Raw genomic sequence first — 20,029 nt, forward strand, 5'->3', positions numbered from 1 at the left:
TCATAATGTACTCAGAGTTAACTTCCCTGTTTTCATTTTATTACTTTATGAAACAGACTTTCATTAAGTTAACTTTCATCTGAGAAATATTAATGCCAATATCTATAATGTACACTTGAATTAAAACCAGTGCCTACTTTTCCTTTTATCTTAGTTTGCAATAAGCAACATATCCTACTGGAATGCACATCCAGTTCTATTTTAGAATGTAAACAAAGTCTATTTGTCTAAGCAAAAATCTGGTCTGTAATTTTGCCATTAGTATCATCCCCTGAAGATATACCACAGTTTTGCTACATTTCGAGAACCACAAAAGCAGTATATATAATAAATGTAAGTACAAATATAAGATGCATGTGCTTTTAAAAAGGCAGATATTTCCAAAACATTATGGAAGGATTTAAGAGCACTCTTTATTGTAACACAAAAATGAAGAGTCAAAATAAAGTCTGACTGAATTATGTTGTACCATTCCTTCTTCTGTGCTTTGAAAGGAGAACAGACTGAAACTTTGAAGAATGGATTGTATGAAAAAGAAAGAGGAAACAAGATTCTCAGCATAAGAATTTGTAATGCCAGAAATCCTAGCTGCAGTAAGCTGTAAAAAAAAAAACCCAAAAAAAAAACCAAAAAAAAAAATGCATCATAGATATGACCTTTCTCATGATCCATCAGCTTAGATGAAGACAGGGTAGGGGGATAATCACACCATGGGAGTTTCTGGAAGATTCAGACAAATGAAACATGTGAAATACTAAAGACATAGCATTCCTAAAATCTGTCTAAAAAACCCACACACACTGATTGCATATGTATGTCGGGAGTTCAAACAGCTTTTCAAAATGAAAACAACAGATGTGACTTAGCAAAATGGAATCTTACCTTTCTGCCTCTTCATTTGGGGAATATTGCTGATTGTGGTTGCCTGAACTATTTCCACTACAATTTGATACCTAGTTTTAAAAACAGTAGGGAATAAGGGTGAAGAGGGAGAAAAGAAGAAAAGATGGTATTAATTTTTTACAATGTGTTTCTCATACAGCACTTCAAAATTAATAAAAATCAAAACACTTCCAGCTCCTTCTCACCTAGAAACAGATTAATTTCTCAGTATACCTGCAACCCAAGGAGCAATGTGCACATGGAGTAGAGAAAAAACATTACCTTGAAACAAAAAGAAAACATCCAACTAACAATTATATCACCCTCTTCTCTCAACTGCTGGCACTGAACAGATAGTTCATATTCAGTAAACACAGTGTAAAGTCACACTCTAAACATTAAATGTCAGCTTTCTGTAGGAAACTAGGATGGGATTTCAGTTCAAAAGCTGTCTGTAAGGTTCTTCCAGCTAATACACTCAATACATATATGGAGTATATATAGCTTAGGAAAAGCAAAAAATTTCACTAAAACTTGTAAAACATTAAAGTACTATGCTCCAGGAATAATTAAAACATGTTTATTACCTAAAACTATACTACACATAACAGTAGACCATTAATGCAGCTAGCGAACTGAATTTTAAGTAACACTGATTTTTCAACTAACAGGTACTATGCACTCAGCAAAGAAAATGACTGTCAGTTAAACCTTTCATAAATGTCAAAGACCTGGTCATAACAAACATTCAAATTCTTCTCAGTGCACTTACTTTGGTAGCTATCAATACTGGTAAGAAAGCAAGCATTATAGCGAATTTGCTAACTATCAAGTTAACTCCTAGATGAAAGCTGAAGCTCCTGGAAAGGTTGCTATTTCTGTGACTACTTTTTCTCCATTTAAGAAAGAACCTCTGATCCTTAAAAAATATTTCCCTTCTTCCACATAAACCTTTATTTCACCAGCATCACTCAATTCCCTCCATTTCTCTTGCCTCCATAACTCTTTTAGGATTTTGATTGTCTCCAGCTCTTTCTACACACACACAGTTTTATACACACAGCATACACTCACTCACAACTACACTTCCAGAATTAATTTTTTTTCTACAGCAATCTTTAGTCTACCCAAATCCTTCAATTATCAAGTTGAAACCTGAAAATCTGTCTGCAAAACTTTAATTTTTCTAACCCTATTTCCATTTGCCATTACTGTTTCTTGGTTGTTTCCATCCACCACCACAGTTCTTGCCAAGTCCAGAGGAAGAACAACCCCATAGTAAGGGTGGCATTCTGGCGTGTAAGAAGTCCCACAGCTATTTCCCTGCTCAGACAGACTTCCCAAATTATTCAGGGCAGCTCACCTGGACTTCTGATGTCTTGGTTATGTGACCTGTAAATGCACTGCAACAACACTCATTCACCTCTCTCAGGTGTTGTAGGGTAACTGTGAATATTACAAATTTATCAAACCAGGTACAGAGAATCAAGTAAATACTGCACATGGAAGGTAGTTTCCACTTTTATCTTGCAACCTTTTTCCTTCTAAATTTACCCTCATTTGTTCACATTCATGGTTTTACATGTTTTCAATACCAATACTATAACACAGCATCTCTTTTTTTTTTCTGTTCCTCATTGTATTATCTTAAGTATGGGAGATGCTCTGAGTTACATTCTCAAAGATACTATTTACTCTGTTCCTCCTAAGTGCTGGGCTCTGGCTGTAAATACTCAATGAGACTGCTGTACAACACTGCATCACAGAAACACTAGCCTAGATACACTGCCAGACCACAACCCTTTCTCCTTTAAAGTCTATTCCAAATATTCTAGCTGCTAGTGGTGTTGATGACCAAACATCTATGAAATTTTTAAATGTGATGTGTTAATTTAACTTTGAAGAAGTGACTGCACTTGATAAATTGGACCATTCATGGCCTCACATCCACATTACTTCTACCTTCCCACTTTTACCTCTTACCTATTTGTCATATTCATGCCCTTCCCTCATTTCTTAAGTGAAAGATGATATAGAGCCAGTAATAATGGTCTTTTCTTACAATGAATTCTTACCATGAATACCTTTTGCTGCTGTAATAATAAATAACAAAATAAATAGAATGGTGATCTTGAAAGCAGAAGAAAAACTATCCACCAGTTTATTTCCTTATCACTATTTGCTCTCAACTATGTTTTTAATTCAGTGTGTCTTTTATCTTTAGTCTTTTTCTGACAAAGTAAATTTTTTTCACAGCTGATGTGGAAGAATTCATCTTTTCTTCCTTATTTGTAGCAGACTTCCAGTTAATCCACGTTAACTTCAATCTAAGGGGAAATGAAGGTGAAATTTCACTGTCTAACTTTTTCTTCTTCAAAGACATAGGGATAACACACTTTGTGAAAACTTGATAACACAGGAATAAAAGTCTGCATCTCTTCATGACAAGCAATAAAGAAATGAAACATTATAAAGAGTGAGTTTGAACGACATTCATAGATAACCATACAGTGATTCCTTCTGTGAAAGCTTCACTGGTTCGTTTTTTTCCCCCAAACAAATTCAAGTTTTCAGAAGACAAAGTTATGACAGAAAAAAAAAAGAAGGACAAAATAGCTCCTCAGAAATCAGCAAATTAATTTTTATGAAAGGGATGTTCCAAAAAAAAAAAAAAAAATAGAGATAAGTTCTGCTAAGCAATAAAGTGACCGAACATTAGAGGCCCACTACAGATACTAACAAACCATAAATTCAAAAATATCTCCAAAATTAAAAGTCGTTCCTGCACCATTTAAATAAGTTCTAAAATAAAAGTCATAAAAGAAATGCAGAAAATCAATACAATATTTCTTCTTAAAGTAATGCTTCCAAGCTAGGAGAGAAACAAGATTTAGAAAATCCTCATACCATTATTATCCTTTCAGGGAGAGCTATTTGCATGGCAGAGAGCTTTACACTTGCTTACAAGGAGATCTACACAGCCTCTCTCTCTTTTCTGATTTCCTGGCCAAGAACAACACACACCCTTCACCCAGAGGTTTCCACTTACCAGCCAGGGATTTTCCCTGCTTTCCCCACCACAAATACCTGGTTTTAATCACAAGAAAGCCTAGCAAAACTTCGTTAATGAAATCAGTCTGGAAAGAAGCCTTATGGCACTTCTCTTGAGCGCTCTCACGTGCATACATCAAGGAGCACCCAGGAGTCCATGCCTTCTCGACTGTGGTCAGTCAAGAGTCTCAGGAAATGTTTATCAGTGTCTCATGGCCTTTTGAATTGAGCAAGGTATTTTATGTTTATTTTATTAAATAGATAGTAATCAATCTGCAAAGTTAAGCATGGCAAGAAAGTTTCATACAAAAATAATGAGTTTCCTAGCAGCTGTAGTGCCTTGGGATAAATTTCCATCAAAGCTAAATCTACACAGAAAATTGCTACTACTTATCTCTCTTCTTTACCAAAATGTTAGGTGACAGCATGAGCAGTAACAGGAGGAGGCTTACAGTTCATGAATGCCATGCATGGCTTAAAATAGGCACTGAAAAATTATTGCCAAATAAAAGCAAGGAAAGGAATTCTTGATGAACAGATTATTACCCAGAATAGCATCTAACTGGGAAACCTATTTATGTACACAATGTCAGTAATTTATTTGTTGTAAGAAGAAAACTGGAAGCATTTTTCCCATTCCCACCACTCCAATAGACGCTTCCTGTGCTTCTCAGTGATAATTGCACAGCAGCTTATTTATTTCTCCCTCTAACTCCTTCTTGATATATTTTCCCTGTGGTTCATGAAGAATTACAACTAATTTTGTTTTTTTTAATCCATACACCATATAGAGACCACTGTTTGGTTTTCTTGAGGCAAATCTGTAAAGTGTCACTGGTTAATCATGAAATCTTTGCTAAATATAGTACACAAATTTGAGATGACTACAGGTTGGCCCCTCTCTCTCTGAGTGCTCCCACAGTGCTGGAGCCCAAATAGAACACGAATACCTTCTCCCAAAGTGAAATGCTCTTTAACCACCATCTCAGAGACTGGCTTTATACAAAACGAGGAAGGAAGAACAATGCCTCCAAAATCAAATACTATTTCTCTTTAAAAAGACGATGTATTTTCTCAGACATTTTCTATTAAAATACTGATCAGGCTCAGACTGATCAACATTTTGCAGAGTGTAGAGGAACATGTTTCAAAATGATGATAGTTGGACTCCACAGGCTAGAAAGTTAAAACGTAAGTGCAGCCAAAACCACACTATTTCATAAACCAAACCTGCTCTCTGGTATTGCAGAACACAATTTCAAGTGACCTATCAGCTAAAAAGAGAACACATTGAGCATTAATGTGCTTGAACAACAACAACAGAAGCGTTGGGTTTCTTTTGAAGCAAGCAGATCCATTAGTGTGATTATGCTAATAAATATGTCAATTAGGTTTTAGGAAGAGTCTAATAGAGACTAATTTCTGCTCTCAGGAAAGACACACTGTCCCAGAGTAAAGAGCAAATTTTACAGCAGATGAACAATAAGTAGCCAAGCAACAGAATCATTTCACCATCACCTAAATGTATTTTCCTATCTCAGAAATGCAAGTGGTTTCAGAATCAAAGACAAGAACAAGAGAAAGTACAATGTTTTTATGCAGCCCACATGCTTCATCTTGGTTAGCCATTTCTTGGTCTGATCAAGCCAACTCTAATAGAAGTTCAGAGTCACAACAGATGACACAGAATGCACCAAATAATGTTGATATGCCCATGTATTTCAGCTGTTGCTACAGCCATTTAAGAAGACAAAGCTGACCTGCAGCAGCAACAGAAGGGAGTTGGGAAGAAATGCCAGTTCCGGCTGGTAGTAAGAGATTAGGACAAACACTCTGGAAATGGCTTCAGCAGCCCTCCAAAGCTTTGCTCTGCTCAACAAAACCAACTCAAGGACATCTAGAGAGGTTCTAAAACAGTAGTATCTCAATTCCCTGCTTCCCAATCACTTGTTCCTTATCCTTTCATATATCTCAGAAATCAGCTCAGCTATAAAGGCAAGCATAAAACGCTGGTTCTTGGGCAAGCAGGTTTGACATACAAGTAATATCTCATGTTAAGATTAAAGACATAAGTAGAAAGAGATGAGATGGGGGTTGGAATGTCTATGAAAGTGACCAGGTGCTATTTGCATTAGAAAACAGGAAGATCAAAGAAACTCATGTAGGAGCTCAGTGGTGGTTTTTTTTGATCTTTAAGGAATTCTTCAGAATTCATTAACATGTTTAAGAAGGATGCAAGTGGCAAACACCTCCCTGCAATAGTCCAAGAATACATCTTATCCAGTGGTAAAATGTGCTGGAACTCAAACCCTTCTTTCCATGTTACAGAATCATAAGCAAGCTGTTCTGAATGCTCAGTGTCCCTAGGGTCACAACAGTTCACAGCCACCAGACCACTGCAGTCAGTCATAATTCATAATGAGGGCATAACCACACATGCTAGTGGAAATTCAACATTTTAATCTAACTCTGCAGAAGCAAGCTGTAAAGAAGAGTCCAGTGTCCCTTTCCTACTTTTCAAGCATTTATACGTTTCAAAAGTACAACCATTTCCAGGATACTACTAAGCAGACTTTTTATGCATCTTCTGCCACTGAGCTAAAATGCTGACTATATGAGAGATCTAACAAATGTTGTGGCTTATCATCCTTACTCTCTCTGCTTAACCAAACAAAAAGAAATCTAAAATTAAAAAGAAAAATCACAATTTATTCAAATCTCAGTAACTGGCTGGAAAAGAAGCACGTTTAGTTTTGAATGAGCTACAGTGAAACATTAAATACCTCAGTTGTTTCAGGAACTCAACATCAGAGCTGCTGTTGATGAGCTTGATGAACTCCTCATAAGAAGGAGCATATGTGTAGTCTTTCTTCTGATGCTCATTCATCTGTTCTCTGTACTCCAGCTGGCTGAGTAGCATTCGGTTAATATAATCTGGATCACTCAGCAGTTCCACCACTGGTTTCAGTACTGAAGAAGAAAAATATTTTAAAACGAAATCCTTATGCTGAAGAATAACTGCTGTCTTTCAAAAGAAAATTGTAGATAAAAGGTAAAAATTTTTATGCAAGCTGATAAAAATCCAAAAATACAAAACCGGTCTTCTGGAACACATAGTATAATTGAGATTCCATGTACCTTCCCAATAAAATTGTTTGTTATATTGTGAAAATTGATGCACATTGACAAAGCTGAGCTCTATTTAGAAAATTCCAAGTGCTTTTGTTCTTTCTGCTGTGTGCTTTGAAGGCTATGACATTATAGCCACTATAAATGAAAATTTAAAAGTAAACGGCATCACACCATATACTTGAGACTTCAAAATTTCTGAATTTGACTTCAGTGACATAAAACATGCATAGTGTATTTATAATCACGATAAAGTGTATCTGATAAAATAAAAAGCAAAACAGAAATCCCTCAATTAAAAAAACCACTCTAGATAAATCAAAGTCTAAAATAATGAACTAAACCTAATATCATGATTCAGTTATAAACACATCCTAAAGTCTATGGATTCTATGTATCTGAATATAAAAGGGCAGAATTATTCATATAAGCACTAAAAATAATGCCAAGGAAAACTGCAAAAGTGTTCCTCTATGAAAAAAAAAATAGAAAATGGGAAAGGACAAATTGTGTTTTATCCTGAAATGTGCTTAACAGCCTGGCATCAAGTCAGGAGAGTTAAGTAAGTACATGCTTGATTTTGAGAATTTAAAGTGTCTTACTGGTTATCACATTAATTTAATTTCAGAACGTAAAAGCAGAGCATAAAGATATATATAATGAAGTTTGTAATTGCTAATATTGTATAGGTGTAAATGGTTAATCATCTCTGATCTTAGATCTACCTTTTGTTGCAAGTATTTCTGCAAGGACTATGCGCAAGCTGACAGATTGGACATCCTTTGAGGGTAGGAGACAATACACCAGGACTTGAGAACATTTTTGCAGAAATCTTACTTCTTCATCAGAGCTCCTCAAGCATGAGTGCAGCAAAAAAGGTCTTGGTGGATCTTCCTGCCTAAATGGAAAAAAAAAAAAAAGGAAGGAAAGAAGAGAGAGAACTTACAGATCACTTGTATCATGACCAGTCACTAACTGATAAAATGCTGCAGCATGAAGCACTGGGTGGGTGCTGTGCACCACTGAACACACACAGCAACATGCTGCTGGGTGAGCAAGCCCATGATAGCACAGTGTGTTGTTTGCAGATTTCTCATAAACAGGTTTTCAGATGACAGCTCTGAAAGAAACAAGGAGCAAACCTTCTGTGCCCAATACTGTTTCACAGGTGCCAATGTTTTTCTGGACTTCTCAGAACATGTTTGACAGAACGCTGCACCTTTTCTTTATATAGAAATAGCTGTAGAAGCAGAGACAAGGTACCCTAGCAGTTATTTCATGGCCACATGCCTGATGTGCTCCAGTCCATTTTAACAGCAAGGTGACCAAGCCAGTGGTTACAGCGAGACAGACACAGTGTCACCTGAGAGATGCCTTGGTAATTTACAAAGGCAGCCAGAACTGGTCTTCAGTAGGAGGCTCTAAGTTGCTACAAGGGCTTGGATCTGTCACATCTCATACCAGTGCCTCCTCCCATTTTTCATAACATCTGCTTTCTTCCCAGATCTGGAGGCTGCTGTCCTGGTTAGTCAACTGACTCTTACTCACAGAGCTGCTCCAAGCCCATCGCCTCTGTATGTGAAAAAAGTGACCAAGAACTGTATACAGTACAACCAAAAGTTTTCAGCTAGACACTGCTGTATGGCCACTAGTGACAGGCAGCATTGTATAACAACTGATTTTTACCTGTCAGTCTGGGAGGATGAAAATATGTTGGAATAGTAACAATAATTGTAATTTTGTTCTAATAATACAAGTAATTTGCCTTAAGGTGACGAAAATAAGTTTTATAACTAATTTGCAGTACAACATGAATGTAAAGATGACATTTGGTTTTGATTTGACTGAAGTCTCTTATTCAATTACAAATCAAATGTTTTGTTTGCAAAGGTGGATCATGGAGGGGGTTTCAATCGTTATAAGTAAGACAAATTTTGAAACAAGTCCCTTGGAACAGCGTGGATGTAAATACTCTGTTCTGAGGAGCAGTGGTTTATGAAGATGATGTGTAATCTCCATTATCAACCAGCCCAGGTGGTACAGCTGACTGAGCTCAGAAAGATGTTTACCTTGTTCTGGTAGGATCTTTTCTCTGTGGCAGCTAAATATGTAGTTATTTTCCTCAGTGCATTTCCATTTCTCTTGTATATTCCATACATATCCTAAAGCCTCCTCTACACCACATCAAACATTCCCCATCATGTTCTTCCCTAAAGGCATTCATTATTTATCCAAAACCAGACATGCCCCACCCAGGTAGATCACTGACAAAGTCTGGGTCATTTACCTACAGCCACCTCTTATTGTGGAAATAAAGTCTTTGTTTTCCAGACAGGTTGTCGCACCCAAAGTCAGCCACCTAGAAACACAGCCAGAAGCATACGCAAAATGCTGGCAAACAGGAGGACTTACAGGGAACATAGAATAGTTAAGGTTTAAAAAGACCTTTTAGATTGACAAGTCCAGCCATTAACCCAGGACCATCAAGTCCACCACTAAAGCATGTCCTTAAGTGCCACATCTACATGGATTTTTAACACTTCCAGGGACAGTGATTCCACCACTTCCCTGGGCAGCCTGTTCCAATGCTTGACCATCCTTTCAGTGAAAAAGGTTTTCCTAACAATCTAAACCTTCCCTGGAACAACTTGAGGCCATTTCCTCTTGTCCTGTCACTTGTTACCTGGGAGGAGAGACCAATCCCCATCTGGTTACAACCTCCTTTCAGGTAGTTGTAGAGAGCAATAAGGTCTCCCCTGAGACTCCTCCAGGTTAAACAACCACAGCTTCCTCAGCCATTCCTCATAAGACTTGTCCTTCCCCAGCTCCACTGCCCTTCTCTGGACACACTCCAGCACCTCAACATCTTTCTTGCAGTGAGGGGCCCAAAACTAAACACACAGGATTCCAGGTGCGGCCTCACCAGTGCCGAGGACAGGGACTATCACTTCAGCTGGTTCCTGTGTATTAGCAGCAATACAGAGTTAGAAGCAAAAGCACGTGCAAAGCATGAAACAGAGCCATAATGCACATAAAATTTCACTGAACTGAGATTAGTCTTCTTTGTCTTCAGTATCTCTCTACAAGTCTCCTGAGGAATGCCAGTCTGTTTGGGACTGCAAACACACTGAAGCATTAACTGCATTTATAATATCACCCATGCAAGGTAAGTCTGTCTCCCTGTTGTACAGATTTATTCTCAGTCAAAAGCCAACACATACAGCTTCTCCCAGTCGGACCTATGCCAGGACTTTTCTGACACACAGTCAACAGAACACAAATGGAAAATAGAACAGAATAAACAAGTACATAGACAAATGTTTGATTCTTGCCCTTCTAACTGGCTAATGTGTTCTTGCTTACAGGAATGCAAGGGAGGACAGAGTTGCATAGTCTTCAGTTTACAGGTCATTTAAGAAAATTTCAATTTTTTTCCTGGAGTTATCTCCATTACCTAAGAAGACAGGAATCTCTAGAAGAGGGGTTCTTTCAATGGTTTTCCTAGACAAACTGTATCTAAATGTGATCTAAAAAGCAAGAGGGAAGATTTTTATGAAAAAATAGAAAAACAATCTTCAGGCAATTAAACTCTAAACAAGCCTTGCATATCAGTGCTAAACGGTTGTGTCAACAAATCCTGAAGTTTTCACTGCTTCTGGGTAAGAGAAATAAAAGGAAGACTGAAAGCAGGAGAGGAAGCACGAGGGGAGGCTTAACAGCTACAGCACAAATCAATATGCCAGTGATAAAACACAAGACAACATACAGCTTATATCCTCCTTTGCATGTATACAGGAAGCATTACACTTCTATCTGTCTCAATATTACCATTGATCAGCTTGCAGGGAAATACTGTGTGTCAACAAAAGGTCTGCCCAGTAAACAGCAACTCTTTTAATTCTGGCTTCCCTTTAGTGATACACATAAAAAAGGAAGAAATGAGCAATCACAGAACTACTAACATCACTGCTCAGTTACCAAACCATGTCTGTTTACTATCTTGGAGCAGGAGCTAAGATGTCCTGATCAGGCATAGTATTAAGGCTTGATATAAAACCCAGATCTTCAACTCTGTGGGAACGTGGCATTGTTCATTTTGCAGAGACCACCAGGAAAAGTAGAAACTTAAGTGCAGCCCACATGCACGTACCCAAAGCAGACTCTCTCCAGTGTCAATAAAGACATTAAGCACTCTTAAATAATCTAAATAGTAACATAGACATTATTTCTCTTCCTATCTAATTTTGAGCATGTGTTATTAAGATTGTGTGGTTGGACTTTCCAAACAAAAGGTCATTTAGTAATCATAGAAAACTCTGAACCAAAATTGTGTGCAGATATTTTTAGAGAAAGCTTTGAAAGTCCAGCCAATTATCCATAAATTCTGAGCACAACCATGTGCAGTGAACTAATATAAATGTGGCACTCCAGCTAACAGTTCCAAAACAGGCATGATACAAGCTTTGTAAACCAGGCTCATCTAATCTGCTTTAGGCGATACACAAATAATGGCAAGTGGCAACATAATTAATTTGTGTCTTCTTGAACAATCAAGACTGAAGTAATGGTGACATTTATTGGTCTATCAAGACACAGGTGACTTTAGTGATTTAAAACAGTAGACAGAATTCTAAACAGTATGCTTACAGGTCATATCCATCTTCACTCCCCCATGAGCTACAAAGCCAGCCTTAAGTTTCCTTTCTGTAATTTTCATTTTATGAAAAGCCTGCTCTGAATTTTTAAGACTATCCAGTACTTTTTCATAGTGTCAGAAAGCAAAGGGATTTCCTTCAGCTGCCCCTCAAAGCACTGGAAGGTACAGCAGCAGAATATGAATACAGAACCATAGATAGGGCCTGCCAAAGTGAATTCCTTTGTACTAGGTCTGTTGTAAGCTGTACTTTTCTTTGGGAACAAAATGACACCTACTGGAACTATCCCTGCTTTGAGACTGCTTTGTGCAATTACTGACTGTGTATCCCACTGAATGTCATCAATATTAGAACTTTAGCCCTTACTGCTGCAAACCTGAGAGTTCATCCAGCATTTTATAAAGGATCTACTCTTAATATCCACATTTTTGACCAGGACCATCTGGTAACTCTCTCTACTGTAAAGACTCACTGCAGTCAGGAGTATTAAAAGACTCCTGGTATTTGTGGTTGGGCATATGCTCCTGATGCAAGGCATCTTTGAAGAACATGATATGTCAGTCGGCTTTGAAATTAGGAAGAAAGCAACTAAATAAATTATGCACACACTCCTCTTCCCCTGAACAACAAAAAAAAAAAATACACACCAAAAAACTCCAAAGCATCTTAAAAGGCATTAACAACTCCTCTACAGGAAATTATTTCAGCGTTCTTTTTTCCATTAAATAAATAGATAGATAGATCACAAAGTGTTCCCTTCAGCCTTGTGATTTCTTTATTTAGTCTTTCAAGAGAGAGTCTTGTAGAGATACATTTAAGTCTTAATCAGTACAATTGTGAGTTGAAGTGCACATGCAACTCGCTCTAAATGACTGGCATCAGTATTTTCAACATTCCCCACGCACTTCCATTAAACTGATTCTGAGAACTACCAGAACCACAGGCAGGTTGCATCTCTTCACTTGTATCACCCTCAGAGCTCTAAACTTCTTGACAGTGCAGCAAAGTAAAAATTGCTTGACCTATTTGAGCTTTCTAAGAAAGGAAAAAAATAAATTTAGACCTTTATAAGCCAGAATAACAAAATACACCTGAAAAAAAAGTACCTACTTAAAAAAAAAACAAACCAAAACCAAAAAAACCCAAACCCACAACTCTGAAAACAAACCACATCAAACCCAGAAAGCACAACAAGGACAAAGCCAAACCCAAAATTTCCACAGCTGCCATTTTATCATGATAAATCAGCAAGCTTTATAAATCACTTCAACTAATGCTTATTGTGAATAAAATTATTTATACATGCCACAGCTACCTCTTTCAGGAAAAAGCATTTGATACGTCACACTAATAACAGATGCAAAGAGTGTGCAAATGGCTTACAAGCTTTGGAATGACCACATCAGTATCAGGACATCCTAATGCTTCTTGTGGTGTCTAGGTTATATTCAACCATTAACAGAAACCCCCAAACTTCCAACACTGAAGCTTGAGAGCAGTGGTGAGCCTTAGACCTGGTGCTACTCATGAGTTGACTTGAATAATCTGCTCTTGGCTTTTTGTTACTATTTTCTTCTCAGCACCTTCATACAGCTGCTCCCATTGCAAAAAATATCTACAGTTTCATACTAATCCCCTTGATACACCTTTCCAGAGGTTGACTGTGAGAAGCAGTTCTGGATATTCCTGGTTTGTGGGTGGCGAATGGAATTATAAAAGAAAAACAAGACTCGTGGGACGAGTTTAGTTGCTATCCAGCTAACTTGGATGTATCTACAGGATTAACCAAATTAAATCTAAGTGCTTAAACTCCCTTTGCATCAGTCTGCTCTTGATCAGTTTGTGGTGGCAGTACCTTTGATTTTAACTATCTTATCACAACACATACTGAAATCACAAAAAATTGAAGTTATATATCCTATACATGGGAAGGTATTCAGATGGGCTAAGAAGATTATGAACTGAGTTCATAATTCTATGTATTACCTTGTCAGTAATACATAGAAAACAAAAGGAATATTATCAAAACATGAATGATACAAACTTTAATCCTCAAACTGCTTATCATATTGATCACTCGAACAGCAATTTCCCCACAGCACTCTCCCCACTCACACTTTTCAAGAGTTTTGAGCTCTTAACTATGGGTTCTGAATCAGCCCTAGGAGCAGCCCCCAGGCACTAACATTGCTAAGTCTGGGCACACATATACATAAAAACACTTCAGAGTATCTCCCATCAGAGGTTGTGTAGCAGTCAACATGCCAGAAGCAGCCCGCAATACCATGTATTCATGTTTCTAGAAACCAATTCTTCCTCTGTCTTTGGGATCAAAGGTGCCCCAACTGTAGGTTAAAGACAGTTTACAACCAAAAAATGTAGGAAAAAAAAGAGTAGTAATAATAGTAACAACGACAAAAAGAATAATAAATCAACATCCCTGTGACCTCTTCTTTGAGGTTTGTTCAAAAAGCACTCTTAGTCAGGGGGTTCAAGAAGAGGCAAGGATTACTACCTTCACAACCCACTTACCTACTGTACTGGTTTTGGCTGGGGTAATTTTCTTCACAGTGGCTAGTATGGGGCTACATTTTAGATTTGTGCTGAAAACCATGATAATAATATACAGATGGTTTTGTTATTGCTAAGCAGTGCTTTGGACAGCACCAAGGCCCTTTTCTGCTTCTTGAATCACCCTGATGCTGGGGGAGGACAAAAAGTTGAGAGGAGACACAGCCAGGACAGCTGACCTCAATTGACCAAAGGGATATTCCATACCATATGACATCATGCTCAGTATATAAAGGTGGGGAAAGAAGAAGGAAGAGGGGGACATTTGAAGTGATGATGTTTGTCTTTCCAAGTCACCGTTACATGTGATGAAGCCCTGCTCTCCTGGAGACGGCAGAACACCTGCCTGTCCATGGGAAGCGGTATATGAATTCCTTGTTTTGCTCTGGTTGCATGTGTGGCTTTTCCTTTACCTATTAAACTGTCTTTATCTCAACCCATGCGTTTTCTCACTTTTACTTCTCCCATTCTCTCCCAAGGCCACTGGTGAGTGAGTGAGCAGTTTGCATGGGGCTTAGTTGCTGCCTGGGGTTAAACCACGACACCTACTTATTTCATGTAGGAAAATCTTATTTTGCCTATGCTGCACCCAGTACAGCATTTTATTTATCAAATATTAATTGTTCTGTAATAATACCTGAGGCAATCACTCTTAGCTCACAATAAGCGTTCGGGAACTGCCTCTTCCTTTCATGTGGACAGCTTGACAGAAAGACTTACTTTGTGTTTGTACCTTGCTAAGTCCTTCTGACATGATTTCATCTAGAAGAACAGCTATCTCTTGCTTTCAACAAACATGCTACCAGAGAAAGATTACATTCCTGGCATCACTCAGCAGCACAAATTTCATCTGTAGCATGTGAGCACAATGTCACCTTTCTGCTGACTTTGCCATAGTACGTACAAAGCATTTAAACCCTCTCTCCATCTGCCAAGAAACAGTGAGCCCTGTGCAACTTCCATACAGCTCCCTGGACCAAGTTTGGATGAGGAGCATGAGGATATTCTAGTGCTTCACAACTTGTATCATGCAGCATCGTGCTGCTGATCTATCAGGTACATAAAAACCAGATCTACCTCCCCGTGAACTCACAGCCTTCCTGTGAAAAACAGTCAATGGATCCAGTTCCAACCCCTACAAATTCTGCATTGGGGTTTGTTTGGGGTTTTTTTGTTTGTTTAACCCACTGTCACATTAATGCTTGACAGGATTTTTTTCACTACCATGTTAATGCATCCTGCCTTATTCAGCACTTACTAAGGTGCCTTTACCACTCCCATGTGAAAAAGTTAACTGGAAAATAACCAAGAGAATTCATTTTAGCTCTATATAGTGACAATAACAATCCAACAAAGACCAGATGAAGTGGTCATAACTCTCAGTAGACAAGAAATCTCATCAATAATCAGCATTAATAATATTTAATAATTCTGCAATTCTAGATTCTACATCCCCAGCTTCAAACAGAAAAACATGTAGATTTAAAATAAAAAAAACTTTAAAATCAACATCCTCATTCTTTAACTGTTCAAATCAAACTCTTCCCAAAAGCAAGTGCTTGACTGTGATAAAGGACAAGTGCAAGCGTAATACTTAGAAATCAAGGAGCACACTTAGGAGCTTTACCTGACCAAGAGATCTCCACCACATTCCAGAGCTAAAAGAAAGTAGTACCTGGAATTCAATGCAAGATTACTGCAAAGCAAATACACCTTTATTTCTTCTTTTCTTGAACACAACCACCCTTTAGTTTCTTTTCCATCTTTATTTTTTCTACACATTAGCTGACTGAGAGCTGAGGTCTACTACAAATATGTTAACCCTATCTTCTGCTCCAGAACAGAAAGAAGTGTCAATGCTAACAGACAGATTGGTCACTAACAGATTACCGTAGATCTTTTTTCTCTGAAGGGATGTCAAAAAAAATGTGAATCTAACTGTAGGCAAAACTACTGCACAGAATAAATTACAGTCTAAATCTGAATGATCAAAGCATATTTCAATTTGGATAACTAAAATGATGTAAGCACAGACATAAGCCCGAATTCCATGCACAATTATACAAATTGTGCATTCAGATGTGGGAACTGCATAGGCTAAGAGTTCCCATTTGCAGTTACAGTTTGGGTGCAACTCTAGTACTCAGTGGAGAGCTGACTTTTTCAAGTGGACAACATAGAGGAAATTCATGAAATTAGCAAGATAACCTACACAAAGAAAGAAAATACAGCCAACTATTCTTCCAGTAGAAAAATCTTGCTACTGCAGGACAGGCCACTTAGAAAAATCACAAGACTTTGCTTCCTGGGGCTAGAAGAAGTGGAAAGCTGAATGGAATTAACCTTGGTGCTATTTTGGGAAAGGTGCAAATAATCTTCTTGTCTGTTGACTGCTTTGACAGCACCCCTTCTTTCCCTTGCAGGTTGACACTACTTTGCAGGAACCGCTCACACAGCCCACCTCCTACTGTGAGCAAAGGATTCAAGGATGAAACAGAAACAGCAGTGAAGCTAAATTCTGAGAAAAAGGAGTACAAGTGTTTCCTTGCACAGGTCTCACAGATATCCTGAAGTCTGCTTGATCTCTAAAACTGGTAATAAGCTTGGACTATTTTCTTTATCAGTTCTCTACAAAAGTGTTACAGTCTTCATTACTTTGATATAGCACATCTGAAAGCAAAGAGAAAAGCAGAAAATTGCAGTGAAATGCAGAGTTTTGTTTTTACCTGGCATTGGCTCCTTTAAGGTCACAGAAGTGTGAGAGTAAAGCTTTCACTACATCATTGCAGACAACTTTAACTACATCAATGTGACTCAGCCTCTGTCGCAGCTGCTTGGCAATCTCCCAAAAGTCTTCAGATAGCAGCTGGTACAGCTGCCCTTCATCTCTGCTGAGTTGCCCATACCAGGACAGGATGTAATCTCTATAGCTGTAGTCGAACACTGAAAGGAGAAACAAAACAATTAATAGCAAAAATTGCAAAATTAGAAGGCACACCCAGATAGGAAAAATATAATCCTCCACCTTTCTCCTCAAAAACTGGATGGGTAATAGGCTTCATATCTAATTTTGGGTTTTAAGTTCTTGCCAAAGAAAGTAAGGTTGGTGAGGTTACAGCAATCTGCACCTAACAGGTTACTGGAGGTCACTTTGCAAAGCAAAGCCTGTAAGTGGATTTGCTCAGACAGTCAGGTTACCAGCTACACACAAACCTCAGACTGTCTCTCAACTGTGGCTTTATATGTGGTTTTATGAACTATCATATAATCTGACTGTGGCTAAGCTGTTGCAGACTGAAACTAGCCTTCAACAGTCTCCAAGGTTGCAGTTAAAAGGGCAGGTGGTAAGATTCTTGTATTTCAAAAGACATATAACAACCCCAGAAAAGTACATTACAGGATCAGAAAAGCTAAAAGCGAACAAGTAGATTACTGAGACTACATGAACTTCAAAACTGATGAAGCATTCCAAATCATATCTATAGGCAACCACCAAAATTACTGTAATTTCAAGTCCCATGGCAACACCATCTTCTACCATTATGACTTTTCTTTCAGATAACATTTGTGTGTCTATTTATCAGTTTTTACTGATATTTCACACTAGCAGATGTCCCTGGAGGTATGAGAGGAAGAAGGACATGTTCAGAGAGCACGCATGAACTGTGTTTAGCAGTTACAACAAGATAAGGAAAAAGCTGGGGTTGCAAGAGTCAATTTGCATCTGCCAGAGGGATAATAAAAAAGGGGGAATAAAGTTGTATGCCTGATAATCTGAGCAGCTTCTTTACCAGATATCCTGATGTTTTCATGACTTTTTATATCAAAAGTACACCTCACCTGTCAATGTAAGCCTGCAGTACAAAGTAATTATATGACTCCACTATTTCTTACTTTCCACTTTGATAGAAGTTGTTTGTTTGGCAGTTTACTGAACTATTAAAATTTCCCTGGCACTGTGAAAGTGAACTATTAGCACACTAATAGAACAACAACTTAAACTGAATACTTTTGCCTGCCTTTTCAGGCAAAACTAGCAAACCTCATCCAATATCACCTTGCTAAACACATTTCAAAAGAAATGGCTAAAATTGATAACAGTTTCCAGCCAAATGCTTCATAAATCAGCTTCCTCACGTTTATAAAGAAAGCAGCCAAGTCACTTCAATGAGTATGTTAAAATATATAGTTAAAAGCCTTTTGCTAAGTCATTTCAAGGCTTTTTAATTAATAATTCAGAAAAAAACCCCCACAGTTCAATAAACAAATAAATAAAATGTTTGAAGTATTTATTCTTTTTCCTGATCTAGAAGAGAAAAAAATATGCAGAGCCATATTGCAGGATGGGAGCTTTCAATATTGAAACATATCCCATTGCATTACTTTTCTAAAATAGAAGAAATCATATTTCATTGAAAACTCTCACCTGCAAATACTACAAAGTGATGAAAACAGTTATAAAAAGTAGTGATCTCCTGATAAGCAAGGTGAGGAATAATCCATTGATACACCAAAGAGCAACTGGGAACAGCATTTTAAAAACTGAAGTTTTTTTTATTTATCTCAAGTCTCCCATTGCAATACCCATTTTAGGTATCTAGTTTTCCACAGTGATCCTCATGTCCTTCTGCAGACATCTTTTTCTTATAGCTTAGTTACTCTCTTCTGTTGCAAGATCCTAAATGCTGTAGAAAGCTGACCACAGCACAAATTCTTCCTTTTCACCTACTCTGTAAGAGACCAGTAATTTCTCAAGCACATTCAAAACTCACTGCATTGTGGGATTTGCTATCATCATCACTGGCAATTAATGACTTTTTCAGATTTTCCTACAGACACCCTCTCTACCTTTTGCAAAGTAGCAGATTTCTCCAGCATCTTTTGCCTAAGAAGACAAGCCATGCATGGAGAAGTGGCTCCTACAGATGTCTACTCAACAGAACTCTACAAAGCAAGACTACAAGATACAAGAACAAAACTTATATCCTGATCCCTTAGACTATATTATCTTTCAGAACGCTACGTATTCCAAATAACTCTTAATTTATAACTCTGTTTCTAAGCAATTCCTCCCCAAAATGAACTCAGTTTCTAGCACAGTACATAATACACATTTTTTGATTCATTTTAGCCACTCATGACTTCTGTCACATTCAATGGTACATCTCTGTACTCTAGGAAAGTACAACATTCAAACTAATTAGAACTCTTATATCAGAGTACAACTCCTGCAACTTTACTACACCCCCAACTGAAACACCCGAAGCAAGATCTATTATGGTGGGAAGACTCCTGCTCAAACAAAGCAAGGCGACACCACTTTAAACCATATTTTCCTGCACCTATCTTTTATAACCCTCTTCCTTTACATGCTTCCTATAGTTTCCTTGTCACTTCTGAGCCTTCCTGCATCACAACAGTGCTGTTCTCTACAAAACTCAGGGTTCTTTAGAGCCCAGAATATATGCTCAAATAAGTGGTGAGACGACTTTGTTTAAATAAATCAATAATATTTAAAAAGGACACCAGCCACAGACACTAACGGCAGTCTGTTTAAGACTGAGTAAGACACTGCCTCATCCATATGTATAATCCTGGCCATGGTGCACAGTTGCTGCTTTAGTTTCACGCCCATTGATGCAGCTGGTGCCTTTTTCAGCACTCTAAAGAAATACAGAAAACAAATGTAGGCATTTTATAGAGAGCAGTTTGCTTCCTTCAGAGGAGAAATCTGCTCATGC

General features: G+C 37.9%; 1 protein-coding gene across 1 annotated transcript in view; it reads right to left on the reverse strand.

Moving 5' to 3' along the window:
• The window catches only part of SNX25 (sorting nexin 25), a 71,887-nt gene that overhangs the window by 35,211 nt on the left and 16,647 nt on the right, over positions 1 to 20,029 (reverse strand). Inside the window, exons 3-6 of the mRNA XM_027635976.1 lie at positions 17,015 to 17,231; positions 7,788 to 7,960; positions 6,717 to 6,903; positions 883 to 953 (exon numbers count right to left, since the gene is read on the reverse strand). Of these exons, the coding sequence (XP_027491777.1) occupies positions 883 to 953; positions 6,717 to 6,903; positions 7,788 to 7,960; positions 17,015 to 17,231 (648 nt within the window). The remainder of the gene's footprint in view (positions 1 to 882; positions 954 to 6,716; positions 6,904 to 7,787; positions 7,961 to 17,014; positions 17,232 to 20,029) is intronic.

Source organism: Corapipo altera, unplaced genomic scaffold (genome assembly GCF_003945725.1).
Source record: "Corapipo altera isolate COAL_440 unplaced genomic scaffold, ASM394572v1 22b, whole genome shotgun sequence".
NCBI lineage: Eukaryota > Metazoa > Chordata > Aves > Passeriformes > Pipridae > Corapipo > Corapipo altera.